A 26018-nucleotide genomic window follows, 5' to 3' on the forward strand; every position below is an offset into this window, starting at 1 on the left:
GGGATCCAGGCTAATGTCTTAGCTCTTCTGAGGAAGTCGGAAGTTGTTGCCTGTGCTGTGCTTTGGGTTCTGGGGAGAATCCGGATCAGCTCAGCAGCTGCACCATGGTGAGCGAGGCATTGCATTCCACAGACAGGGAGGAGTGGCCGGCCATGGTGAGCGAGGGGCTGCTGTCCTCATGCGGGGAGGAGTGACGGGTCCTGCTGAGTGAGGGGCCGCTGTCCGCAGACTAGGCGGAGCGACCGGCTGAGGCTCCAAAGCCGGTGGGTGTGGGTGGGAGCCAGTGGCCAGACAGAGTTAGGCGTGTTGCAGTCTGGTCCTGCCCAGTCCAGCATGGTCCTGTGTGATCCCTGCAACTCCCTCGGCCAGGCTGGCAGCCTCTGAACAACTTCACTCCCTCGACTGTGTCTGCGCAGAGCACTGGGAGCAGAACTGTGCTTAGAAATATCCCTGTTGTTGACATCACTGTGAAATGCTGGTGTCTGTAGTGCATATATTGTCACAGGTGGAGAAACATCACCAAATTTGCCAAACTTGGAGAGTCCTGGTCTCTCTAGTATCTTCCAGAAGTTCTGCACTTTGAACATTTAACGTTTAGGTTGAGGATCCATCTGGAGTTAATTCTGTGGAGGTTGTAAACAGTATTTCCTGTGTGAAGTAGCACTCCACTACTAAACTGTGATATAGAAGAGTAGAATTGATGGTATAAGGATTTACCAATTCTTATGAGACATTAAGTCACACGATGTAGAATTTAGATAAGAGAGGGCTACATCCCAAATACCCCAAAGATAAGCAGTATGCTAATCATGCCCGTTAGAGATTGGTATGATAAGATGTAAATGTTTGTTCACCAGGATTAATCAGCCATTAAGCTACATTCCCATAACAAATGAGACAACCATGATTTACAAGCAGCCAAAAGGCTCACCTCCCCATCAAAGGCTTCTAACATGCTGCTCACGGGGCAATTACAGGGTCACAACCAATATTAAGTCCTGGACTGCTGTGGTGATATATGTGTACCCTAATAAACTTGCCTGAGGCTCAGAGGACAGAGCCAGCCACTAGATGAGACACAGAGGTCAGGCAGTGGTGGCATACAATCCTAGCACTCGGGAGGCGGAGATCTATCTGGATCTCTGTGAGTTCAAGGCTACACTGTGCTATATGATATTGATCCAGTATCAGAGAGAAACAGAACCAGGTGTGGTGGCACACACCTTTAATCCCAGCACTTGAGATCTCATGCCTTTGCTTGGGAAGCACACACGCCTTTAATCCCAGGAAGTAATATGGCAGGGCAGAGAAAGGTATATAAGGAGTGAGAAAACAGGACCTCACTCTCTTTAGGCTGAGAATTTCACAGAGGTAAGAACTAGTGTTTTGCTTCTCTGATCTTTCAGCTTTTACTCTAATATCTGGCTCTGGGTTTTTGTTAAAAGACCATTTAAGATTCGAACAGCAGTCTGCCATGAAGGCATATTAATTCCAGAACAGCTGCATCTCCAGCCTTTTTGCAAAGTGGTTTTGAGTCAAGGTCTGTGATGTTGACTGAGGTGTTCTTAAACACTGTCTGGAGCCCCACAGGTCATTGCCCTTGCTATTCTTCTGACTAGCCATCCTCAATTCTTGGATTACAGGTCTGTAGCACCACAGACTTCTAAAAGTACCAGTTTGTATCACATAGTGAGCTGTACTTTGAGGTAACTGGAAAAGGATCTGTGTGCAGAGCATGGCTTCCTCTTTCAGACTAGAAGAGGAGGAACAGTGTACTGGGTACACTGCAGGGAGAAACAGACTAGACAATAGCTAGATCACAGACTGAAGTTTAAGGCAATGAGTTGCAGGGGTCTCCATTACAAAGGAGGACCTGATGGGGTCTCTGTGAATGACTTTCTGTGTAATTTTCCATCATGCTTTAATTCCTTCCATGTGAATGAAGACAGAGAGAATTGGTGGGTATACAGTATAGGGAGCATAGCTTGGACTAAAAGTATTCAGTTTCCAATTAGCAAACTCTCCTATGCAGGTATGTGCAATCCTGTTGACACAGTTAAGTCAGTTGAGAGGTTTGAGACACAGGCCATTGCTCCATGTGTCAGCTTACAGCACTCAGTGGCTAATGTTTTTACATGGGACAAAGTCATACAGTCTCTTATTAATGGCATTCTCATACCAAGGAAGTGCCTACTCCGTTTCAAAGTCTATACAGCTAAGTGTTCTTCCAATTATTTTTTTGTCATTTTGAAAAGTCAATTATTGGTATCATTGTTTAAATTTCATTTTCTTTAAATGCATTACTGCCCTAGTCTCTTTTTGTTTCTATTTTCCAGTGTTTCCAAGTTTAAGAATTCCATTTTTTCCTTAAGTGCTGTTTATTGATTTATATCAGTTTAGAGCAGTGGTTCTCAACTTGGGGGTCACAGCTCCCTTTGGGGGATCAAATGACCCTATCACAGGACAAGTCTAAGATCATAGGAAACCACGGATATTTCTATTACAATTCATAACAGCAAAATTATAATTATGAAGTAGCAGTCAAAATAATTTCATGGTGTTTGTGTGTGGGCGTCACCACATCATGAGGAACTATATTAAAGAGTTACAGCATTAGGAAAGATGAGAACCACTGGTTTAGATCAATGTTTCCTGTAGCTCAGGCTTGCCTCACACTATGTAATTGAGAATTGCTTTGAACACCTAATCCTGCTTCTTCTGCCCAGTGCTGGAAAGACAGTTCTGCAACTCCTTCCAGGCTGGGCCTTGACTGGTCTGTGGGAAGGAAAAACAGACCAGTGAATGAGTATCCTTCAACTTCTCTAGATTTTATTGTGAATTTGCAAATGAAATGAGACCTGTGTAACTGACCAACTGTAAAATAGGTGTAGTCACAGCACAGAAAGGGATGGGCAAGAAGGAGGGTGGAAACTTTCGTGCTTTGCCAGTAGTTGACATTAGCAATGAGTAGTGAGGGAATCAATGTTAGATGTTCCATAAATATCCTGGCTGGCCATTGCTTGGGTCCACAGACCAGGCAATCAAGAATCTGGATAAAGAACTGAACTTATCATGAAACCAAATTACTGTAGTTACACCAGTTCAACCTAAATAGAAGAAATGGCTAAAATGTTGTCACCCTGCCTAATATGACCGTGTTTTCCAGGTTTAAGATCTACAGCCCCAGAGAATGGCATGGGCAGTACTTGGTGTGCTCTAATACAAATCTCTGGTCTCCGGAGAATATGGCCATAAAGCCTGTTTCAACTTTTTAACATAATTTTTGGGGATTATAATTTCATCATTTCCGCTCTTTCTTGCCTCCAAGCCCTCCCATAGGCCCTTCATTGAATTCTAGAAATCTTTAATTTCTCTCTTATTTTTTTCCTTGACCTAGTGGTAATTCAGTTGAGAGTTGTTCAGTTTTCATGAGTTTTTAGGCTTTCTGTAGTTTGTGTTGTTGTTGAACTTTAACTTTTACCCATGATGATCTGATAACATACAGGGGGTTATTCTAATTCTTTTGTATCTGTTGAGATTTGCTTTGTATGTGGTCAATTTTAGAGAAGGTTCCATGAGGTGCTAAGAAGAAGGTACATTCTTTGGTGTCTGAGTGAAATGTTCTGTAGATGTCTATTAAGTCCATTTGAGTCATAATATCTGTTTGTTCTTTGTTTCTGTATTAAGTTTCTGTCTGGCAGATTTGTCCATTTGTGAGAGTAGGGTGTTGAAGTCTCCCACTGTTAATGTGTGGGGTTTGATATGTGATTAAGGTTTAGTAATGTTTCTTTTAGAAATGTTGGGTGCCCTGGTATTTGGGCATAGATGTTGAGAATTTACTAGGTGGATTTTTCCTTTGATGAATATAAAATATCCTCCTCCATCTCTTTTGATTAATTTTAGTTTGAAGTCTATTTTGTTAGATATTAGGGTAGCTACACTGGCTTGCTTCTTAGATCCATTTGATTGAAAATCTTTTCCCAACCCTTTACTCTGAGGTAATGTCTGTCTTTGATGTTGAGGTGTGTTTCTTATATGCAGCAAAAGGATGGATCCTGTTTTCATATCTGTTCTGTTCATCTGTCTTTTTATTGGCAAATTGAGTCTTTTGATATTAAGAAATATTAATGCCCAGTGATTATTAATTCTTGTTATTTTTTGGTTTTGGTGGTGGTGGTGGTGGTGGTAGTAAAAGTAGTAGTAGTAGTAGTAGTAGTAGTAGTAGTGTGTGTTTGTGTGTGTGCGTGTGTATTTCCTTTCTTGTGTTTTCATGGGTGCAACTAACTTTCTTGGGTTGGAATTTTCTTTCTAATATTTTTTGTAGGGCTGGATTTGTTGATAGGTATTGTTTAAATCTTGTTTTGTCATGAAATATCTTGTTTTCTCCATCTATGGTGATTGAAAGTTTTGCTGGGTATAGTAGAAGAGATCTCCTGCATAAACAGGGGGTGCTGAGGGGAATGGGGGAATGGGAAAATGAGGGATCATGTTGAGCAAGTTGGGGGTGGATAGAAGGAGATATCTTGATGTGAGGGTCATTTTGGGACTAGGGAGGAACCTGGTGCCAGGAAAACTCACAGGAATCTACAAGGATGACCCCAGCTAAGACTCCTAGCAATAGTGGAGAGGGTGCCTAAACTGGCCTTCTCCTGTAATCAGATTAGTGACTACCCTAATTCGCATCAGAGAGCATTCATCCAGTAACTGATGGAAGCAGATGCAGAGATCCATGGCCAAGCACTGGGTGAAGCACTGGGAATCCTGTTGAAGACAGGGAGGAGGAGCCAGGGGGATCAAGGTCATGATAGGGGAACCCATAGAGACAGCTGACCTGGGCTCATAGGAACTCACAGACTCTGAACTTACTGCTAGGGAGCCTGCATGGGACTGATCTAGGCCCTCTCTTTACATGTGTGTGATAGCTGTATAGTTTGGTGTATTTGTAGGGCTCCTAGCAGTGAGATCAGGACATTTCCCTGGCACTTGAGCTGGGCTTTTTGGAACCTATTCCCCATGCTAGGTTGCCTTGTCCAGCCTTGATGCAGGGGGAAGAGTTTGGTCTTGCCTTAACTTGATGTACCATACTTTATTGACTCCCATGGGAGGCCTGCCTTTTTCTGAATGGAGATGGAGGAGGAGTGGATGGGGGATAGATGGGAGGTGGGAAGAGAGAACAGGAGGAGAAGAGAGAGGGGAAACTGTGGTCAGTATGTAAAATAAATAAAAACTTTTAATAAAATAAAAAGCAAAACCAAAAGGCTCCTTCCCATGCTCATTACATTCCATCACCTAGTCCTTTGACGCATACACAGTGATGGGGACCACATATAGGAATTATTAACAATTTCACAGCAATTTTCAAATTCAGACCACAAAAGGAAAGGAAAATATACATTATATACTCAAATTACTCATAGACAAATAAATGCAGGAAAATAAATCTTAGGCACTAGAATATACAATTATTAAGTAAAATGGTTGAAACAGTATAGATCACAGGAAATTGTTGTGATCCCTGTGGCATATACATATTTTCCCACATTTATATTTTCTCCAGGTTTGGTATGCACCAAGTTGAAAACACATTCAGAAATAAAAGGAAATGCAATCACTTTCAAACAAAATGTTGTAAATGGGGTCATAGTATGGTTGGAGCTGTTGAACTTTGAGCTAAGCCAATCATTGTATAGTATCACCCTAACCTGATCAGTGTCAAGTAGGAGAATGTGCTTCATGGCCATGGGAGAGGTATTTCTTCTTTTATTAATGAAAAAACCAACTAAGAGTCCAGTAATCTTCATAATTAGCTTCCATCGTTGTTTCTTAGGTTTCTGTATGTTAACATTTTGGAAAAAAACAAATAATAAGTATAAAGCATCAGGAAGTCTGTTGAATCTCTGAAGCCATCCATCCCTCATGTATGATCAATGTATATAGACCCTGTGTTTTGGCAGAAATGGCAATGCCATTATGGGGCTGAATGAACCAAGAATCTAGAATACAGTATTCCAGGCCTGAGGTGTCATCATGGAGATGAAACGTTTCCTGAAGAAGTTTCTTCAGTCAGTTTGCACAGATGTGTCTGCTGGAATCCTGCATAGTTGGTTTGTTCCTTCTGGTGTGATAATAGTCTCTGGCGCTTGTTATCCTTATTCCTCCTAAAAGGAATTATATGCTAAAATAACCAACACGAAGTATGCAAAGTGCCAAGTGCTTGCCTTTATCTAGTGGAATAAGTTCCACGTGGGAAGCAAGGATAGTCAAATCTAAATATCCTACCAGTCGCATCAAATAAAGAGCATTTTTTAAACTTGTTAACTTTATGGGTATAGGCAATGGTATCTTCTTTGAGTACAACTGATAAATGTTGAACTCTCTCTATATGTCCTCCCAGGGTCTCAATATCCCTAGTAATCTCATAATCCATTGATTGTAGTTGTGGCATTTTGAAAGAAAGAACAGTGGAAATGTCATTAATCGCTTCCTAGCCATTTGTAGCAAGTCATCTTCAGGTTCATTATTACATAAGGTACCTGAGTCAAAAACATGTCTCTGTTCGAGGGTTAGGCTGGAGATCTTGGACATGTTTGCCTGTCCTGAGAAAGGAGCTGTACGCTTGGGCCCAGTGGTGGTTTAGCTGCTTATATTTTTGTAATTTTTAAAAAATTTTATTTTCCTTTTTAAGTGAACTCATAAGTACTTGTTGGCTTTTGTTTCCTTTTCATGTGTATCCTTGTTAATTACTTCTGTTTGCAAGCAGTTTGTTAGTCATTTTTCAAACTTAGTCATTTGCTAAATTACACCTCACTTTGTAATTCACTTCCACCATGTGTCTGTCTTCTCCTGGAATATAACAGATACCAAGACTCCATTACTTCATAATTCTTTACAACAGGAATGAAACATACCATAAAATAATCTTTTTTTTTTTTTTTTAATTCAGAATTTGTTTTTTAGTATAGAACTGGCTGGAATGGATCTTGATATTGTAGACTAGGCTGACCCAAATCCCCAGAGACCCACCTGATTCTCATAGAATCACTTTATTCTAGAGCTCAGTATATCTTTGAAGTTCATTATACATGTACATGTAATGTTTACTTTTTCTTTGTCTTTCTTTGGGACAGGGCCTTGCTATGTGATTATCCTACTGTCTCAGTCTACTGAGTTATGGGAGTAGAGGAATGATCCACAGTTTCTGGATCCATTTTTATTTTCATTGTGTTCAAACAGAAAAGAAAAGAAAGTCTTGAGAGGATCCTTACAATTTTGGAAAACTTAAACAAGAAACTTAAGAATGGTACAAATAGCAGAGGAAAGAAAGCTGTGGTGTCTCTGTAGGGATCCCATGAATCACAGAACTTCAGTCTTGGAATATCGATTCTCATCCTCCAGGAATTAAGTGTAAATAAGTATTTTTGGAGTATGTGGTAGATGCCATTTTTTTTTTTTATGTTGAGCAATGTTTGAGTTAAATATGAGTTCCTAAATTTGTGGAACTTCAATAAAATTGTTTTTAGAAGATAGGAAAACTTCATGTTTTAAAAAGTAAATATTGCTTCTAAAGGTTTTCAAGTTTCTACATATATGATTTTTTTTTTATCCCATACATTCTGGAAATGTGTTCTCATCTTCTAATATATTCAGTGGGTATGTTGAGCATGCCTCATCAGAAAATCTGAAATCCTGTCAAAATGTTGAAAAGCCTTATGGATGATACAATCTTAGCTGGTGAAGTCTAAAGAGACACCCCAAACATCAAAAGGTACTGAAAACTTGTGTAATATACTAGCATCTTGGAGAATTATTCATTACTGATCATTGGAAATAATTTAAGTTTTCTAGATATAATTTAATTATGTCTGAGTCTTTTTTAATAGATGATGTTCAGTGTGGTCTTATGCTCATTGAGGTATATTTAAAGAGTGTTTTGAATTAACAATAGAAACTGCTGAGATACAATTGACCCTCGTGTTGACATTGGAAAGTAGCATAAATAGTATATTTATTGTTACAATTTTACAAAGAAGGAAATAAAATGAAAAACTATTGATAGGGGAGTTTGGAAATTCTCTCTATGGTGCTAAGTTCTAAACTCAGAAGTGAGACAAACTGAAAACTTATTTGGTAGTGTTTACTATGGGATAAATTAGTTTAAAACTTGGCTTTGATACTCATAATACCGTCATTAAACTTTCCTCAGTGGTTACTTTTTACCTAACTAATTTGTAATGTCAAATTTAGGACAGTGGACATTATAGTATGGTATACATGTATAGTTCTAGACCAAGTTGTTACATGCTAGTGTTTGCTATTTAAAGAGATGTTTCAACCCTTGCCCTTCTTATGATAAAGCTTCATTACATTTTAACAAATGTTGTTGAAAATTTGGTACATAATTTAATATACTAATAATTGTATTTCAATAATTTGATTGACTAATAAGTATTTTTGGTCCAGTGAAAACAGAAATACTTTTCTTTCTTTAAAAATATCATACTTTAAAACAACACAGAGAATTACATTCATTAAACCTCATTTGAGTTAAAAAATCACAGTAAATATTTTGTCATCAACAGAGTGAGGCTGAAATATAAATAGTCTGATTTTTTTGTTTTGGTTTCTGTTGACACAAAGTTTTATTGTAGTAGCTTTACTGAGTATACTCCTGCCTCAATGTCCCTACTTCGTTCCTTTTTTAACAGTTGCAGTTTCTATTTGTGTTTGGGGGGCATGTATACAGGTCATAAGTTATCTCTCCCTCCTGTCATGTGGTGCCTGGGAATCAAACTCAGGGCAGACTTGGCAGCAAGCACCTCTACCCTCTGAGCTTTCTCTCCAGCTGCTCAGTAATGTTTTTATTTTTTCATCTTTTTGAGACAGTGGCCCATGCTGGCTTTGAATTTTGATCCTCCTGCCCATAGCTTTGAAGTGCAGGAACCATATCCACAATCTGCATTCTTAGTGCCTTAATGTTTCAACTCTGGTACTTTTTCTTAATTTTAGAAAACTCATAGGCACACACATGGTCTAAACATGTATGCTTGTCAATTTTGATATTTGAAAAATTATAACAAGTCATTTGTCTTATAGGTTCTGTCAAGTCATTATTTTTACAATTCTGCTTTATTTTTAGAGAAATTGCCAGTGAGTGTAATTTTATTGAATTTCTATTTTGTAATACAAACATTTGGATGGTCTACTTTGACTGTTTAAGACAATCTGAAACTAATTTCTATTTAACTAGATTAAAAAATATTAGTGTAATGTACTTAAGGGCTTCTGCTCTATAAGTCACAGGAAAGTTATGATTGTTGTATTTACTGAAAACGTAACTCTTCTTGTGTGTGTATGCAGTGTGATGTTTGGGTAGAATATCAGTTGACTGATGCCAGAGTGAGGATGACACTAAACTGGTACCTTTGAGAAACTACAACAAGTGGTGTGACACTAATTCTCAGTCATTACAGGACTGGTATTTCTAGTTTATATATCCAGTCTCCTTTAAGGGAGAAACTTCTCTAGTGCCAGATATCAGCAAGATGTCTTTGCCACAGGACAAAGTTGGCAATTTAAGATGGATACAAATGATATTACCATCCATTGGTATAGGCAGGTGACAGGGAACTCCTTAAACTTTAAAAAATACAGAGTACATATACTAGCAAATAATCCCTCTAGTATGAAGATTCCACATGATGCCAAGTTGAGAGTTCCTCCTTCTATGAAACTCTGTAGAGCTGCAGATTACAAATACCTACATTAAACCAGTTTTATTTAAAATTCCATTTTCTAGGTTCTATCTCCTAACTGCTATGATTCAGAGTAACTCAGATGTTGTTGAGTAAGCTGTAGCAATCTCTTGCAATCCTGACAAGGTAACTGGTGCTAGCAACTGCACAGACCAGTGGATATAGTGAATTTGAGTAATTGGCTACATTGTTACTTTAGATAAAATTATTAATTTTTTTAGATGATAAGGAGATATAATTTATTTACTGATAATCATTTGTAGACAAGTACAATAAAGGGGTGGCTAAGGCTTGAGAAGTAAGTTCTACTTTTCAATAGAATCCAAATGGAAATGGGGTGAGGTGGGTAGATAGCTTAGACAGTAAAATACCCAAAACCATGGATGGCTCCCAAGTAATAGCACTAGAAGTTGATCTGTCTTTTGACTTACACACACACACACACACACACACACACACACACACACACACACTCCAAAAGGGGGACCCATATTTTTCTGTAATGTTTCCATTTATTCATAGTGTACTAAATTCAGCTCAATTATTAGTCTTTTTTTTTACCAACTAAGACACTTTACATTTCAGAGTAGGGTCATAGAAATGGCAGGAACTCACCATAACTTTCATCTTACATTCTTTTTCCTTTTAAATCTTTATTTATTTGTTTATTTATTTATTTGTTTGTTTGTTTGTTTGTTTGTTTGTTTTTTGGTTTTTCGAGACAGGCTTTCTCTGTGTAGCTTTGCCCCTTTCCTGGATCTCACTCTGTAGACCAGGCTGGCCTCGAACTCACAAAGATCCGCCTGCCTCTGCCTCCCGAGTGCTGGGATTAAAGGCGTGCGCCACTACCACCCGGCTTCCTTTTAAATCTTAAGGTAGTTCTTAAGATTTACATTGGACATTTCTTGGTGTAGAATGTTCGCCCAAGTGCAACTTCATCCTGAAATGTAAGTTACTAAAGGTTGTGTCTGAGAAGGGAGGAGGACAACATTGGCCCAGGGACTTAGGACAGGGATCCATCACAACTGCAGTGTGAGGTCCTTCTTTCCATCCCCACACCCTTGGCACATACAGCAGAGCAGCCTGGTTTGGCTTTAGTGGCCTTAAGACAGCTTTCTACTGCATGGCTGGAATTAGTTATTTGTTTCTTTAGGGAACTTTGAGTGACAGCTCATGTAATGCAGCTTTTGTATGGTTAGGCTATACAAGTGATGGCAGAGCAGGGTAGATCCACCACACAGATGTTCTTGTTTTAGTCTAGAGTCCCGAGAAGCAATCTGCTGCATGAACACTTATGAAAAGGCTCCTCCTGCTTATCTTTTTTTAATTAAATTTTTTCATTTATTTTATATCCCAACTGCAGTTCCCCCACCCTCCTCTCCTCCCTTTCCCTCCCTCTGCCTCCCCTCCTCCCATCTGTTCCTCCTCAGTTTCTGTTCAGAAAGGGTCAGACCTCCAATGGGTGTCAACAAAGCATGGCATATCAAGTGGAGGTAGGACTATGCTCCTCCCATTGCATTAAGGCTTGGTGAGGCGACCAGTGTGGGGAATAGGTTCCCAAAAGCCAGCTTATACATTAGGGACAGGCTCTGATTCTACTGCTAGGAGTCCCACACATAGACCATGCTACACAACTATCACATATATGTAGAGGGCCTAGGCAGATCCTATGCAGCCTCCTTAGTTGTTGGTCCGGAGATGTGAGCTCCTATGAGCCCAGGTTAGTTGTTTCTGTGGGTTCTCTTGTGATGACCTTTATACATGCATTCCTCCCCTTACCCCAGCTCATACAATCCTTCCTCCTTCTCTTCAACAGGATTCCTGGAGCTCAGCCCAGTGCTTGGCCATGTATCTCTGCATCTGCTTCCATCAATTACTGGATGAAGGCTCTCTGATGACAATTAGGGTAGTCACCAATCTGATTGCAGGAGATGGCCAGTTCAGGTACCCTCTCCACTATGGCTAGGAGTCCTAGCTGGGGTCATCCTTGTAGATTCCTGTGAGTTTTCCTGGCACCAGGTTTCTCCCTAACTCCAAATGCCCCCCCCCATATCAAGACATCTGTTTTATTACCCCCTTCTCCTTCCTGCTCACCAATCTACTCAGCCTGATCCCTCATGTTCTCACCTCCTCCCTCCCCCAGTTTAAGAGATCTCTTCTATTTCCCCTTCTCAGAGAAGTCCATGCATCCGCCTTTGTGCCTTCCTTGTTACCTAGCCTCTCTGGGTCTGTGAGTTGTAGCCAGGTTATTCTTTACTTTACAGATAATATCCACTAATAAGTGAGTACATACTGTGTTTGTCTTTTTGAGTCTGAGTTACCTCACTCAGGATGATTTTTTCTAGTTCCATCCATTTGCCTGCAAATTTCATGATATCATTGTTTTTCTCTGCTGAGTAATACTCAGTTGTGTAAATGCACCACATTTTTTTTATCCATTCTTCAATTGAGGGGCATCTAGATTGTTTCCAGGTTCTGGCTATTAGGAATAATGCTGCTATGAACATAGTTGAGCATGTGTCCTTGTGGTATGCTTGAGCATTCCTTGGGTATATGCCCAAGAGTGTTATAGCTGGGTCTTGAGGAAGATTAATTCCCAGTTTTCTGAGAAACTGCCATACTGACTTCCAAAGTGGCTGTATAATTTGCGTTCCCACCAACAGTGGAGGAGAGTTCCCCTTGCTCCACATCCTTTCCAGCATAAGCTGTCTTCAGTGTTTTTGATCTTAGCCATTCTGACAGGTGTAAGATGGTATCTCAGAGTCATTTTGATTTACATTTCCCTGATAACTAAGGATGTTGAGCAATTCCTTAAATATCTTTCAGCCATTTGAGATTAATCTGTTGAGAATTCTCTGTTTAGCTCTGTAGCCCATTTTTTAATTGGATTGTTAGGTATTCTGATGTCAGGTTTCTTGAGTTCTTTATATATTATGGAGATCAGCCCTCTGTCAGATGTGGGGTTGGTGAAGATCTTTTCCCATACTGTAGGCTGTTGTTTTGTCTTATTGACAGTGTCCTTTGCCCTTCAAAAACTTCTCTGTTTCAAGAGGTCCCATTTATTAATTGTTATTCTCAGTGTCTGTGCTACTGGTGTTATATTTAGGAAGTGGTCTCCTGTGCCAGTGCATTCAAGACTACTTCCTAATTTCTTTTCTATCAGGTTCAGTGTAACTGGATTTATGTTGAAGTCTTTGATCCACTTGGACTTGAGTTTTATGCATGGTGACAGATATGGATCTATTTGCAATCTTTGGACACCATGGACTTTGTTTATAATGTTTGTGGGGAGAGTGCAGGTGCTCAGCAGATACCCTGGTGAGCAAGGGGCCACTATCTCCAGACAGGGAGGAGCAGCCGGCTGAGCCATTAGAGCTGGTTTGGTTGGTCCTCCCTGGGGCTGGGTGGGAGCCAGCAGCCAGAGGCAGAGTCCTGTGTGATTCTGCATGCCCTGCATCATCCTTGCAACTCCCTGGGCCAGGATGGCACCCTCTGAATAACTTCATTCCTGGGTTTGCATCTATGCAGAGCATTGGGAAGGGACTGTGCTTAGAAATAGTCCTTGTTCTTGAGCTCACTTGTGAAACTGAGGCACCTGTAGTGCTTATATTGTAGCTATGGAAGGCAGACTTGCCAAACTTGGAGAGCCTTGGTCTCTTTAGTATCTTTCAGAAGTTCTGCACTTTTGACATTTAACGTTTAGGTTTAGGATCTCTCTGGAGTTAATTTTGTTCAGCTTGTAAACAGTATCTCCTGTGTAGAGTAGCACTCCACTGTTAAACTGTGCTGTAGAGGACTAGACTTGTTGGTAATAAAACTGATAGTATGAGGATTTTCCAATCTGTAGGAGACATTAAGTCACATAAATAAGTCACATAAAGTAGAATTTAGCAGAGAGGGTTGCCTCCCAAATATCCCAAAGATGAAAGTATTAGGCTAAACAGACCTATTAGAAATTAGGATGCTAGGATATAAATATTTGTCCACCAGGATTAATCAACCATTAAGCTACATTCCCACAACAGAGAAAATCTTGATTTACAATCAGCCAAAAGCCCCCTCCCCATCAAAGAACATGCCTCTAACATGCTGCTCCAGGGATCATTATAGGGTCACAACCACCATTAAGTCCTGTGTGTCATAAAGGTATATTAATTCTCGAACAGCTATATCCCCAGCCTTTTTGAAAAGTGGTTTTGAGTCAAAGTCTCTGATGTTGATTGAGGTGGACTTCAAGTTTGTCTGTAGCCTTACAGGGCATTGCCCTTGCTATCCTTCTGACTAACCACCCTAAATTCTTGGATTACAGGTCTGCAGCAGCACAGAGTTCTAAAACTATCAGTTTGAGTCGCATAGTGGACTGTCCATTGTAGAACAGGAAAAGGATTTGTGTGTGTAGCATGGCTTCTCCCTTTAGACCAGAAGAGGAGGAACAGTGTACTATCTACAGTATACGGGGAAATAGAGTAGATAATAGCTAAATCATAGACTGAAGGTTAGGGCAGTGAGCTGCATGCGTCTCCATCATAAAGAAGGATCTGATGGGGCATGGTAAGTGGTTTTCTGTGTAATTTCCCAGCATGTATTAGTTCCTTCCATGTGCATGAAGACAGACATAATTGGTGGGTAACATTTTACATGGGACTAAGTCATACAATATCTTATTAATGGCATTCTCTCTACCAGAGAATGGCCTAGTCTTTCTTAAAGTCAGTATAGCTAAGTGTTCTTCCAGTTATTTTTATCTCTTTAACAAGTCAGTTATTGGTATCACTTTTTAAATTTCATCTTCTTTAAATGTGTTCCTGCTCTAATATCTGTTTGTTTCTGTTGTCCAACATTTCCCGGTCATTAAGAATTTCATTCCATTTTTTTTTTCTTAAGTGTTCTTTGTTTTTTGCTTCTTTCTTCTTTCTTTCTTTCTTTCTTTCTTCCTTCCTTCCTTCCTTCCTTCCTTCCTTCCTTCCTTCCTTCCTTCCTTCCTTCCTTCCTCCCTCCCTCCCTCTCTCTCTCTCTCTCTCTTTCTTTCTTTCTTTCTTTCTTTCTCTCTCTCTCTCTTTCTTTCTTTTCTTTCTATTTATTATCTATATCAGTTTAGAGCAGTGTTTTTTAACCTGTGGTTTACAACTCCTGGGATCAAAGACCCTAACACAAGGGTTGCCTAAGGCCATTAGGAAACACAGATGTTTATAGTATAATTCATTACAGTGGCGAAATTACGGTTATGAAATAGCAATAGAAATGATTTTATAGTTGCTAGTCACCTCAGGATTACAAACTGTATTAAAAGGTTGCAGCATTAGGAAGGTTGAGAATGACTAGCTTAGAGCAATGTTTCCTGTACCTAAAGCTTGCCTCATAGAATGTATTTGAGAATTGCTTTGAACAACTAATCCTGACCTTGCTGCCCAGTGCTAGGAAGACAGTCCTGAAACTCCTTCCAGGCTTGTTTCATTTCCAGGATTCCTACAATTTGTGTTTACTTTACTGCTTCTATTTCCATTTTCAGGTCTTGAACAGTTTTAATAGTTTCCTTTAACTGTTTTTTTCTTGGCTTTATTTTGGGAGTTTATTGGTATCCCCTAACTATTTGTGTTTTCCTGGCTCTCTGTGAGGGATTTATTGATTTCCTCCTATTGTTTGTGTTTTCCTGAATTAATTTAAGGGATTTATTCATTTTTCTATTTAAAGACCTCTGTTATCTCCATATAGTTAGTTTTAAGGTCTTTTTCTTCTGTTTCAGCTATGTTGGCATAGGCAGTAACTACTGTGATAGTGTAGTTGGGCTCTGGTTGTGACATATTTCCTTGTCTGTTATGAATTATGTTCCTATGCTGGTGTCTAGGCATCTGGGTTTGGGTGATTATAGGTCTAGGTGCTGATTTCTGGTTTCATCTTTGTTGGATGGGAGTTTTGTTCCTGGGTTTTTGTTTGCTGTCTGGAGTTTCAGAGTGTATGTTGGCTAAGTGCTGCCTTTTTTACTAGCCCTCTTGGCTGGTATGTTCAAGGGAGAATGCTTGCTGGTGTTGGAGGCTAGGGGAATGGGAGGCCAGGGGGGATTATCCTAGGGATCCACAGAAGGTGTGGAGGGGAGGGGAAGCTGCCTCTGGCACTCTATTCCAGCTGTAGGGCAGCTGTGCAAATTGGGTTTTGGGTAATAGATAATGTAGTAGACTGGAGAGCCTACCTGGTCTTCTCACAGATGTGGTAAGTAGTTGAGCAGGTGTTGTCTGCCTGAGTTGGGGGCTGGGATACAGAGATGAGGCAAGAAGGGAAGGGCATGTGGGGATGGTCTATAGAATTCACAGGAGACATAGACAGGGGGAGAGGAAGCTGCAGCTGGTGTTCTGTTACAGCCTTAGGGGCAACCCAAATTATTGGGTCTTGGGTAACAGAGAGTGGGAAGGTTCATGGGCAGCCTACTTGGTCCCTTACCCAACATCTTAACACTGATTCACCAGATTCCCAGGCATCATTTATTTACTTACTTACTTATTTAGGTTTTTGTTGTTTATCGGTGAAAGACTTATAGTTTATTGGATAAAAAGTACTATATGGGCTGGGCATGTCACTCAGCTAGTATTCTTCTTTGAGTAGACCTGAGTTCATATACCAACACCTAAGTAGGGAGGCTCATAAATACCTGCTACTCCAGGTCCAGGGGATCTGACATCCTCTTCTTTGTTACATCACCTCTACACACGTGGAAAACATCCTTTCACACACACACACACACACACACACACACACACACACACACACACAAACATACACATAAAATGGGGATAAACTTGTTTTCAAAATACTTGTGACTTAAAAAGCAACGAGAGCAAAACAAGCTGCTTTAGGTGCATAATACAAATCATACAATGTTTATGTAGAAATCTATTACCTCGAATTTGGTTTGAAAACATTTTAATTTTCTCACTCTGATGCAGACTTACACCCAATCTTCAGTCATAGGAAACAAAATGATTTCTAAGTTATCCTAACAGACTTTCTTTTCTTTATCAAAAGAGAATGAGATATTTTTAGTAGTCAAAACTATTTTCTACAGTGTAGAAACATCAGAAGGCTTCAAGTGAATCTATCCAGTTTTGGTGGGACAGCCCTCCTCACCCAGCCCATTTTCTGTTATTGCAAAGGAGAAAACTGGAGTGCACAGGGTGACTGGTGGTCGGTGATTTTTTTGATTTTGAATTTGGCTAGAGTCTTGGAGTTCTTGTTTAAGGGATCATGTTAAATTTCTAGGTCTGTCTTTGTGTCCCTTTTTAATCAGTGGTGCCATCTATGTTGCTAATTTTATTAGCTGTAATGTAACTATAGTGATGTTTCTCTGGGGAATGATAGGCCTTTACCTATTTTTGTATTCTGAAAAATTACTATATTATGTTTTCAGTTCCTTGAGTTTTTATTCATTTGGGGAGAAACAATTTTAATTTTCTCTTCTTGATCTTAGAGGCTTGCCTCTCCTCATTTCTTGGCATATCTCTGTTTTCCAGTTGTTACTATCATCAATATTTGTATTTTTGCTATTTAAATTATTGATGTGGCTAGTACATTAGTTTTAGGTTTTTAAAACTTTCTTATATATTATTGTCTCTGTGCCCTAGTTAGCTCCAGCTGTCAACATGTCATACCCTGTAGTCATCTGATGGACTATCAATTGAGGATGTACCCCCACCAGAATGGCTGATTGCTATGTCTTTGAGAGGTTGTGTTGATTGATAATGGATATGTGAAGTCCCTTCCACTGAGGGTGGCAATATCCCTAAGAAAGTAGGCCTGGGCTGGATAAGAGAGCTACCACAGCTTGATACAATGGCCAAGTAAGAGAGAAATCCGGGAAACAAAGTTTCCCCGTTCTTTTTGCCTTCAGTTGCTAACTTGAGTTTCTGTCCTAAGCTCCCACAATGATGGATTGTGATCTGACAGAATCAGCCAAATAAACCCATTCACTACCATTCATATGCTTTTGGTTAGAGAATTTAATCATAGCACCAGAGAAGCAAGTTGGAACAAAAATAGTGTACAAAAAGTGATTTTGATGCTGGGCAGAACCTGAAAATGTTATCTTTTAGAGGAATGTGGAAGATATCAGGACATTGGATGGCAAAAGCCATAGAATACTGTATGCAGAGCTTAATTAGCTGCTCTTGTAGAATCTGGAAGATGAGTGTTGAGAGTAATGACAGACAGTGGAGGTCCAGGTCATAGAATTTCAGTGGGAAACAGACTCCATGATAAATTAAGCTAGAGGTAATTTGTGTGATATTTTGGTCCCAAACCTTTCTTATGTCCATGGCCTGAGAAAATGAGTAAGGCAGAATTAAAAAATAATGGACTGAACTGGGTGGAATACAACTTTAATCCCAGAATTCAGGAGGCAAAAGCAGAGGGATCTTTGTGAGTTTGAGGCCAGCCTGGTCTACAGAGCAAGTTCCAGGACAGCCAGAGACATTACACAGAAAAACCCTGTCTTGAAAACCAAAAAGAAAAAAAAATAATGGGCTGAATATTGAATCTCTTAGATGGCTATTATTGATGACTCATTCAGGACTACGGGTGGGGGGGAGCAACAAGAAGAAATAAATGAAAATCTGTGAGTTGTAGGGAAAAACAGTACTAGGTAGTTTCAGATGGCAGCCAAGTGCTGAAACAGAGGCAGGAATTTTCAGGGAGATTATCACCATTAAAGAGATGACCCTGCTCTATGTTGAAAGTCTAGCAAGGTGGCTTAAGGTAAGAATCCATCCTTCTATGCCCTCAATTAATGGCAGGATTAGGCAACATGTTTCCTAGTCCCAGGAAGCAACTTCATACAAAACCTGCTGCAACTCTGGTCCAAGCATGACAGGGTCCATCACAACTTAGAAGCCAAATTTGGAGGAATCATCAATGTTGTACTGATTCTGGAAACAAAAAAAGATGCAAAATTTCAGGTCATGGATCTTATCTGTGGTTTCAGTTCAGCACTGTTGTAGGCATCTGTATATGGCAGAGTCAGAGTCCCAGTGAGGAGATTGTGAGAGTTCATTGCATGATGCTGTTAAGATGAACCTAGGCTATATTTTGAGACCAAAAATGTTGAGATAGCCAAGCTATGAAACATCTGCCATGGAGAGCTGTGTATATGGAGTCGAAATAACCAAAGAGAGAGATGTGTGAGAAGTTGTAGGGATAGGGCTTTCTAAGCCTTCTATAACTGAATCCCCATGTTTCTGAGACAGAACTATAGGATTTGATGGTTGTCCTGCTGGATTTCAGTCTCGCCTTAGCTCAGTCATCCCTCATTATGGGTATTTTGTGCCATTGTATATTGGAAAGATAGGACTTATTTTCTGATTTTACAAGCTGTCATAGTCGAGAGCTCATCTTGAGTGTCAGAAGAGATTTTGGATATTTGAACAGCAATAAGGGCTGTTGTAGACTTTGAGGATCATTGAAGTGACTACATGCATGTCTTTCATGGATGACCATGAGCCTATAGTGACTTGGGCCAAGTTCTTTTTGATTGAATGAAAAACCTCCCAAAAAAGATGATGTATTTGAGCATGTGTCTCTCTTTGGTGGGTCTCTTTTGGGTGATTGTAGTAGGAGAAACCTTTCTGGATGAAATTCCTCATTGGGGATGGGAGATGGGTGTCTATAGCCTCAACCCATTTCCCGTTCTTTGTGTTTGCTGTGTTGTGGTTGACACTGATCAGCCAGCTTCCTTCTTGTGCTATCATAACTTCACCATCATTATAGACTCTATCCCTAAATCACATAAGATATGGTAGAAGCAAATACATAATTTTGCCAGCCTGCTATTTTTTTTTTTTTTAAAGACATCGTTTGTCTATGTAGACTTGGCTATCCTGAAAGTAGCTCTGTAGACCAGTCTGGCCTCAAATTCAGACTTTACCTGACTTTAGCTCCCAAGTGGTGGGATTAAAGGTGAGCCAACATTCCAGGGTTTTGTTTTGTTCTTATATTATTGGGTGATGGGCCTAAAATGTAGGTTCTTGTATATGTGGAGTATGTGCTGATGTGTTGAGCTTCACCAGCATTGTGAGTTTTGAAATTTCGCAGAGAATATCATTCTCTTTCCCAGGATGGCATGTATTCATGATGCTAATACTGCCTGAGCATTCTGAGTCATTGGATTGCAGGTGTGTGACATTCTTCTTGCCTATTTTGTTTGTTTTGAATTTTTTTAAATGAAAATGCATCTTTTGTCTATATGCATGGATTTGTACCCCATGGGTACCTGATCTCACAGTAGTCAAATGATGGTTTCAAAACCCCTGAGCTTGGAATAATGGATAGTTGTGACCCTCCATGTAAGTACTGGTAATTGAGGCCACCTATATACAAGACCAGCAAGAGCTCTTTACTGCCGAGCCATTTCTCCTGCCCTATGTTGATTATTTATGATCAGTATTTACATTGCTCATGTTTTCATCTGTCCGTTTTTACCTGTTTAAACATGCAGTACCTTTTAGGAAGATCTTATTAATGTTACAGTTTAGGTAGGCACTTCAGGTTTCTGGAAGATGAATTATAGAACTGAAGTGAATACATAACTCTTGGTAGGAATTTCAGTAAAAAAAAAAATCTGAGTTCTTTCTTTTTTTGTTTGTTTGATTGATTTTTGCAGGAGAGACAGATTCTTAATATATACTTCTGGCTGTGTGTAACTGATTGCATAAATGAGGCTAACATTCAACTCAGAGGCAGACATACCTGCCCCTGCTTTCTGAGTTCTGTGATTAGAGGCATTAGCAAGTACACCTAGCTTGCCCATCCTTTTTTTTTTTTTCGTAGTTAGTAATTGTTCATAGAATGTGTACTTTGATGTGTACTCAGTACTGTTGATCTGTTTACTTGTCTCTCTATGTCTGTTAATAGGCATTTCTCAGGTGCAGAAATAACAGGGGTGACCCTCCTATTCAGTTTCCTTCTAAAGTGACTTGGTATTACATTAGAACTTCTGTGTCATGGAATAGTGTGGGAAGCATGAGAATTATATGACTGTATTTTCAAATAAGTATACATTTACAATGTTGTCAGTATCACTTTCTTTTGTACACATGCATGGGATATTATAGAATGCAGTGACCTATGATGATGTGCATGTTGACTTCAGTCGGGAAGAATGGGCTTTGCTGGATCTTTCCCAGAAGAGTCTCTACAAAGATGTGATGCTGGAGACCTATTGGAACCTCACTGCTATAGGTAAGACTGTGAATTTTCATTCACATTTGATAATAAATAGGCGACTGTTTCTTGGTTATTGATGCTTTTCTGTAATTACGATTGAGACTGAGGAAGGATGATGTGAATAAACCAGGCATGGTGCTTAGGTTCACTGAAGACAATTTTTGCACAAATTAAATTAAATTAAATTAAAAGTTAAATTTTGCACAATTTCCAATAATATACATTTTCTGGTACTATATTTTAGGGTACAAATGGGAAGATCATAATATTGAAGAACATTGTAAAAGTTCTAGAAGACATGGAAGGTAATTTTCATGTGCAAGCTAATACAAATATGCCTCTGAAGAAATTTTAATGTATCTGGAAGTTTTAAAGAAAGCAACTATGTAAATATACACAGCTTAAAGTGCATTGATGATTATTAATTTTTCACAAAATCATATACCTCAATGTGAAGTAGGTGAATTGTGTTTGGAAGGATTTACTTTAAGAAGATAAGGAAACAATACCTTAACAGATATTACCATATGAATTATAATCTCATGAGAATAATGCTGTAGAATTGCCACTCCTTTTAGTTTCATACCACTCATATTACAAAAGGTGTGCACATCGAATAGGTGATAAGTATATGTCCAAAACCTTCTAATAAGCAAATACTCCACAGTGAAGCTTGTGTTACTCATATATTTTTTGTAGTTTTGCTTAAGTTTAGTGAGAGGAGGGGTAGTTAAAGTTAAGAGCCAATGGGGGATTGTTGTGGAAAAACCTTAATCCCTATACCATATGTCTATGAGGAACAGAAAGTCAAACTGTGTGAATGCAATGTGGAAAACTTTTATTTGTTATTCTCCTTTTAATAAGTATATCATATGTCACTCTGGATACAAGCCATAAGAACATAGGGATATCAAAAGAAGCCACATACCCCTCTCCCTCTCAGAACAATTAGAAAATATGTGGCAGTCCCCACTTTGAAAAGACTTGTTGAATGTGATTCCAGTTTTCAAGTAATTGCTTTTCCAGCTTCATTGGAAATACATCAACAAACTCACACTGCAGAAAAGCCTTATGAGTACTAGGAATGTGTAAATACTTCTGCTTGTCCTGGTTCAGTTTGCAAATGTAGTATGACTCACATTATAGGAAGATTTGTGAATGCAATATGTGTGGTAAAGGTCTGAGTTTTTCCAGTTCTCTTCAAATATGTGAAAAATCTCATATAGAAAAAAGGTGCTATAAATGTAAACCAGGTAATAAAGGATCTTACCATCACATGCATATTCAAAGATGCAAAACAACCCTTAATGAAGGGAAACAACATGAGTGTAAACAAAGTGATAAAACCTTCAGATGTGATTCCTCTTTACAATTAGACCAAATTGTAAAATTAATTCATACAGATATATTCAAAAGCGTAATGAATGTGGTATAGCTTTTACATGTGCCAATTATCATTACAGGCATGAAAGAAGTCATACTGGAGAGAAACCTTCTGAATACATTCAAAGTGTTAAAGTCTATGCATATCATAATCATCTTCAAAGAAATGAAAGAATCCATACCAGAGAGGAACCCTATGCATGTAATCAATATGGTAAAGTCTTTTTACAGGACAGTAGTCTCCAAACACATAAAAGAACACATATTGGAGAGAAACCCTATGAATGTAATCAATGTGGTAAAGCTTTTGGACGTCACAATCATCTTCTAACACATACAAGAATACATACTGGAGAGAAGCCCTATGAATGTAACCAATGTGGTAAAGCCTTTTCACGACAGAGTAATCTTCTAACCCATAAAAGAACACATACTGGAGAGAAACCCCATGAATGTAATCAATGTGGTAAAGTCTTTTCACAACACAGATATCTCCAAATACATAAAAGAATACATACTGGAGAGAAACCCTATGAATGTAATCAATGTGGTAAAGCCTTTTCACGACAGAGTAATCTTCTAACCCATAAAAGAATACATACTGGAGAGAAACCCTATGAATGTAATCAATGTGGTAAAACCTTTGCATTTAGTAGTAGTCTCCAAAAACATAAAAGCACACATACTGGGGAGAAACCCTATGAATGTAATCAATGTGGAAAAGCTTTTTCACAAAAGTGCCATCTCCAAATTCATAAAAGAACTCATACTGGAGAGAAACCCTATGAATGTAATCAATGTGGGAAAGCCTTTGCATGTCATGGTCATCTTCTAACGCATAAAAGAACACATACTGGAGAGAAACCCTATGAATGTAATCAGTGTGGTAAAGCCTTTGCATGTGATAGTAGTCTCCGAGTACATAAAAGATCACATACTGGAGAGAAACCCTATGAATGTAATCAGTGTGATAAAGCCTTTGCACGTTACAGTCATCTCCTAATGCATAAAAGAACACATACTGGAGAGAAACCCTATGAGTGCAATCAGTGTGGTAAAGCCTTTGCGCGTTACAGTCAAGTTCTAATGCATAAAAGAACACATACTGGCGAGAAGCCCTATGAATGTAATCAATGTGGTAAAGCCTTTGCACATCATAGTCATCTTCTAAGGCATAAAAGAACACATACAGGAGAGAAACCCTATGATTGTAATCAATGTCAGAAAGCCTTTACATGTAACAGTAGACTCCAAATACACAAAAAAACTTACTCTGGAGGGAACCATGTGAATGTAATCAATCTGCTAAAGCCTTTGGACATTACTGCAGTCTTTGAAATCATGAGAAAAAAATCAAACTGCAGAGAAACCCTATGAATGAGGTCAGTGTGGTAGGGTTTTGCACTTCATGGTAGTCTTTAAACAAGAGTAAAAAAGTTTTACTCTAAAGCATTCTTTTAAATGCAATCATTCTGTTAAAGCCTGTACATACCACAGTAGTCTTTGAGAATGTGAAAAAACTCATACTGAAGGGAATCTGGCTATAAAGGATTTGGTAATATCTTTACCCAACACATTTACATTATACAAGAGTATTCTGGAGAAAAAAAATCTGACAATGTCAACAATCTATTCAAGCACTATAATGCCTCTATTTTGTTTGTACCTGCAAACTCATATGGACGAAACCCTACACATTTAAATAATAAAGTAACCCTTTTAGGTTTCATACATCTCTTCAGTGACATGAAATAATTCAGGTATGAATGTGTATTTGTTCCTTTTCTGTTGTGATAAAACATAATGTCTGCTTCAACTTATGAAAGAGTTTGACTCTTGGTTCCAGAAGGATACAGGATAACCATGAAAGTGGCATGGCAACAGGTGTCAGACATGTCATCTATAGCAGGAGGCTATGATCTCACATACTCAACCCACAGCATGGACCAGAGAGTGGGAACTGGAAAAAGTGTGCAGATGTAAATTATGAAAGCATACCCCCAGTTACATATTTCCTTCAGCAGGACATTGTTGTATGATTTTGTGTGTGTGTGTGTGTGTGTGTGTGTGTGTGTGTGTGCATGTGTGCGTGTGTGTTCTGATAAATAAAGCTTGCCTGGAGATCAGAGTAGAGCTAGCCACAAGTTAACCATAGAGGCCAGTCTGTGGTGTGTCACACTTTAATACCAGCAATTGGGAGGCTCACACCTTTAATCCCAGCAATCAGGAGGTAGAGATAGGAGTCTAAGGTGGGTGCAGACAGGATCTCAGCCCCCATTCTGTCTGAGAATCTGGATAGCTAAGAAGTCACTAGTGGCTGCTCCTTTGCTTCTCTGATCTTTCAGGTTATTAACCCAATATTTGACTCCTGGTTTTTATTGATAAGATGCATCAGGATCACACTTCATCTGGTGTCTAACTTTTGGGGCATGAATTCATGAAAAAGCCACTTGCCAATGGCTTTGTAGCCACTGGCACAAGCCACAGCTACACATAGGGGCTCCCACCAGAGTCACTGCTTCATGGGCTAGGTTTTCTCCCCCCCCCCAAGCCCTCTGAGCAAGTTTGGGATTTTTCTGTTGCAGGCTCTCTGCAGCAAACTCTATAGGCGCTTGGGCTCCAAATCCCTCTGAAGTTAGCCCCTTACCATTGGCCAGCTCTGCCTCCAGGCAGCTTCCATTGCACATGATTCTTTCCCACCATCTCCTGTGCATTTTTCAGACAGCCAGCTCCCTCTCCTGGTGGGTTGTGGGATTTCTCTGGACCCCCTCCTCAGGCTTCTGCCATACTAGGTAGCTGCCTTGACACCTGGCCAGGCTTCTACTGCTCTATGCAGCAGCAATCAGCCTCACACTTCACCATCATCTTCACTGTCATCAGCAGAATTGGTGAGAGAATTGGGAGTTGTTAAAGGAGGAAATTAGTTTTAAAAAAAGTTTTTTCCCCACATTAAAAAAGTGGGAAACACTATTACAATAGAGGGAGTTAGGTCTCTGTATGATTACAGATGGTTTAAAAATGGAACAATTAAATGGAGGGATAATCAACAACTGAGATGGACATAATGTTACTTATCATTTTGATAATTCTTATTTTTGGTTTGATAATTCTTGGTTTATCCCTAAAAAAGTTGGTTGATAATGAGTGCCAAGATATAGATCTTAGAAAAGCTTATTAAAATAGTCTGTAGAGATATTCAGGCCCAGTCAGAGGAATTTAAAGGAAATCTAACCACAACATTACATTAAAAAATTAGAGAGAAACAGCCCAAGGTTAACAATCAACCTTAATTTATCCATTCACCTTACAGAAATAACTGCAAAATAACACATCCCCAATGCTGTGTAAGAGCTGACTGTATTTAAGGAAACAATAGTCTCATGGTATGAATTCCCTTTTTGTAAAGCAGGCATTAAATTCATGGTCCACTAGTAACAGAAATGTCCCACAAGACTGGAAAGACTTGGTTACAGCAGTATTAGAGCCTTGTCCTCAATTCCAGTGGAGGACCTGGTGGAAAGATGAGGGTAGGACCATTAAACATGAAGTAGGGCTAGAGGTATTGAAATCTCCCAAGACCAACTTTGTGGAGAGGGCAATTATGTTGATGCACAAAGACAGTCTATATAATGACCACTCCCTAGCTCTATGCCATGAAGCAGCTTTGAATGCTTGGGA

General features: G+C 39.3%; 1 protein-coding gene and 1 long non-coding RNA gene across 3 annotated transcripts; one reads left to right on the top strand and one right to left on the bottom strand.

Moving 5' to 3' along the window:
- Positions 1-24071, top strand: LOC131923090 (zinc finger protein 431-like). 2 transcript variants are annotated; one of them, XM_059277985.1, is made up of 4 exons: positions 1-155; positions 20846-20972; positions 21202-21262; positions 22421-24071. In XM_059277985.1, the coding sequence occupies exons 1-4, from the start codon at positions 105-107 to the stop codon at positions 23715-23717; spliced, it is 1536 nt and encodes a 511-aa protein (XP_059133968.1). In that variant the 5' UTR covers positions 1-104; the 3' UTR covers positions 23718-24071. The 2 variants fall into 2 exon arrangements, with proteins under 2 accessions (XP_059133968.1, XP_059133969.1); XM_059277986.1 differs by lacking the exon at positions 1-155 and adding an exon at positions 11571-11696.
- Positions 5743-13587, bottom strand: LOC131923091 (uncharacterized). Its single transcript, XR_009382504.1, has 2 exons — positions 12074-13587; positions 5743-6843 (listed from the first exon to the last, which is right to left on the bottom strand). It is a non-coding gene; the product is annotated as an uncharacterized LOC131923091 (long non-coding RNA).
- Positions 24072-26018: the final 1947 nt, after the last annotated feature.

Source organism: Peromyscus eremicus, chromosome 13, assembly GCF_949786415.1.
Source record: "Peromyscus eremicus chromosome 13, PerEre_H2_v1, whole genome shotgun sequence".
NCBI lineage: Eukaryota > Metazoa > Chordata > Mammalia > Rodentia > Cricetidae > Peromyscus > Peromyscus eremicus.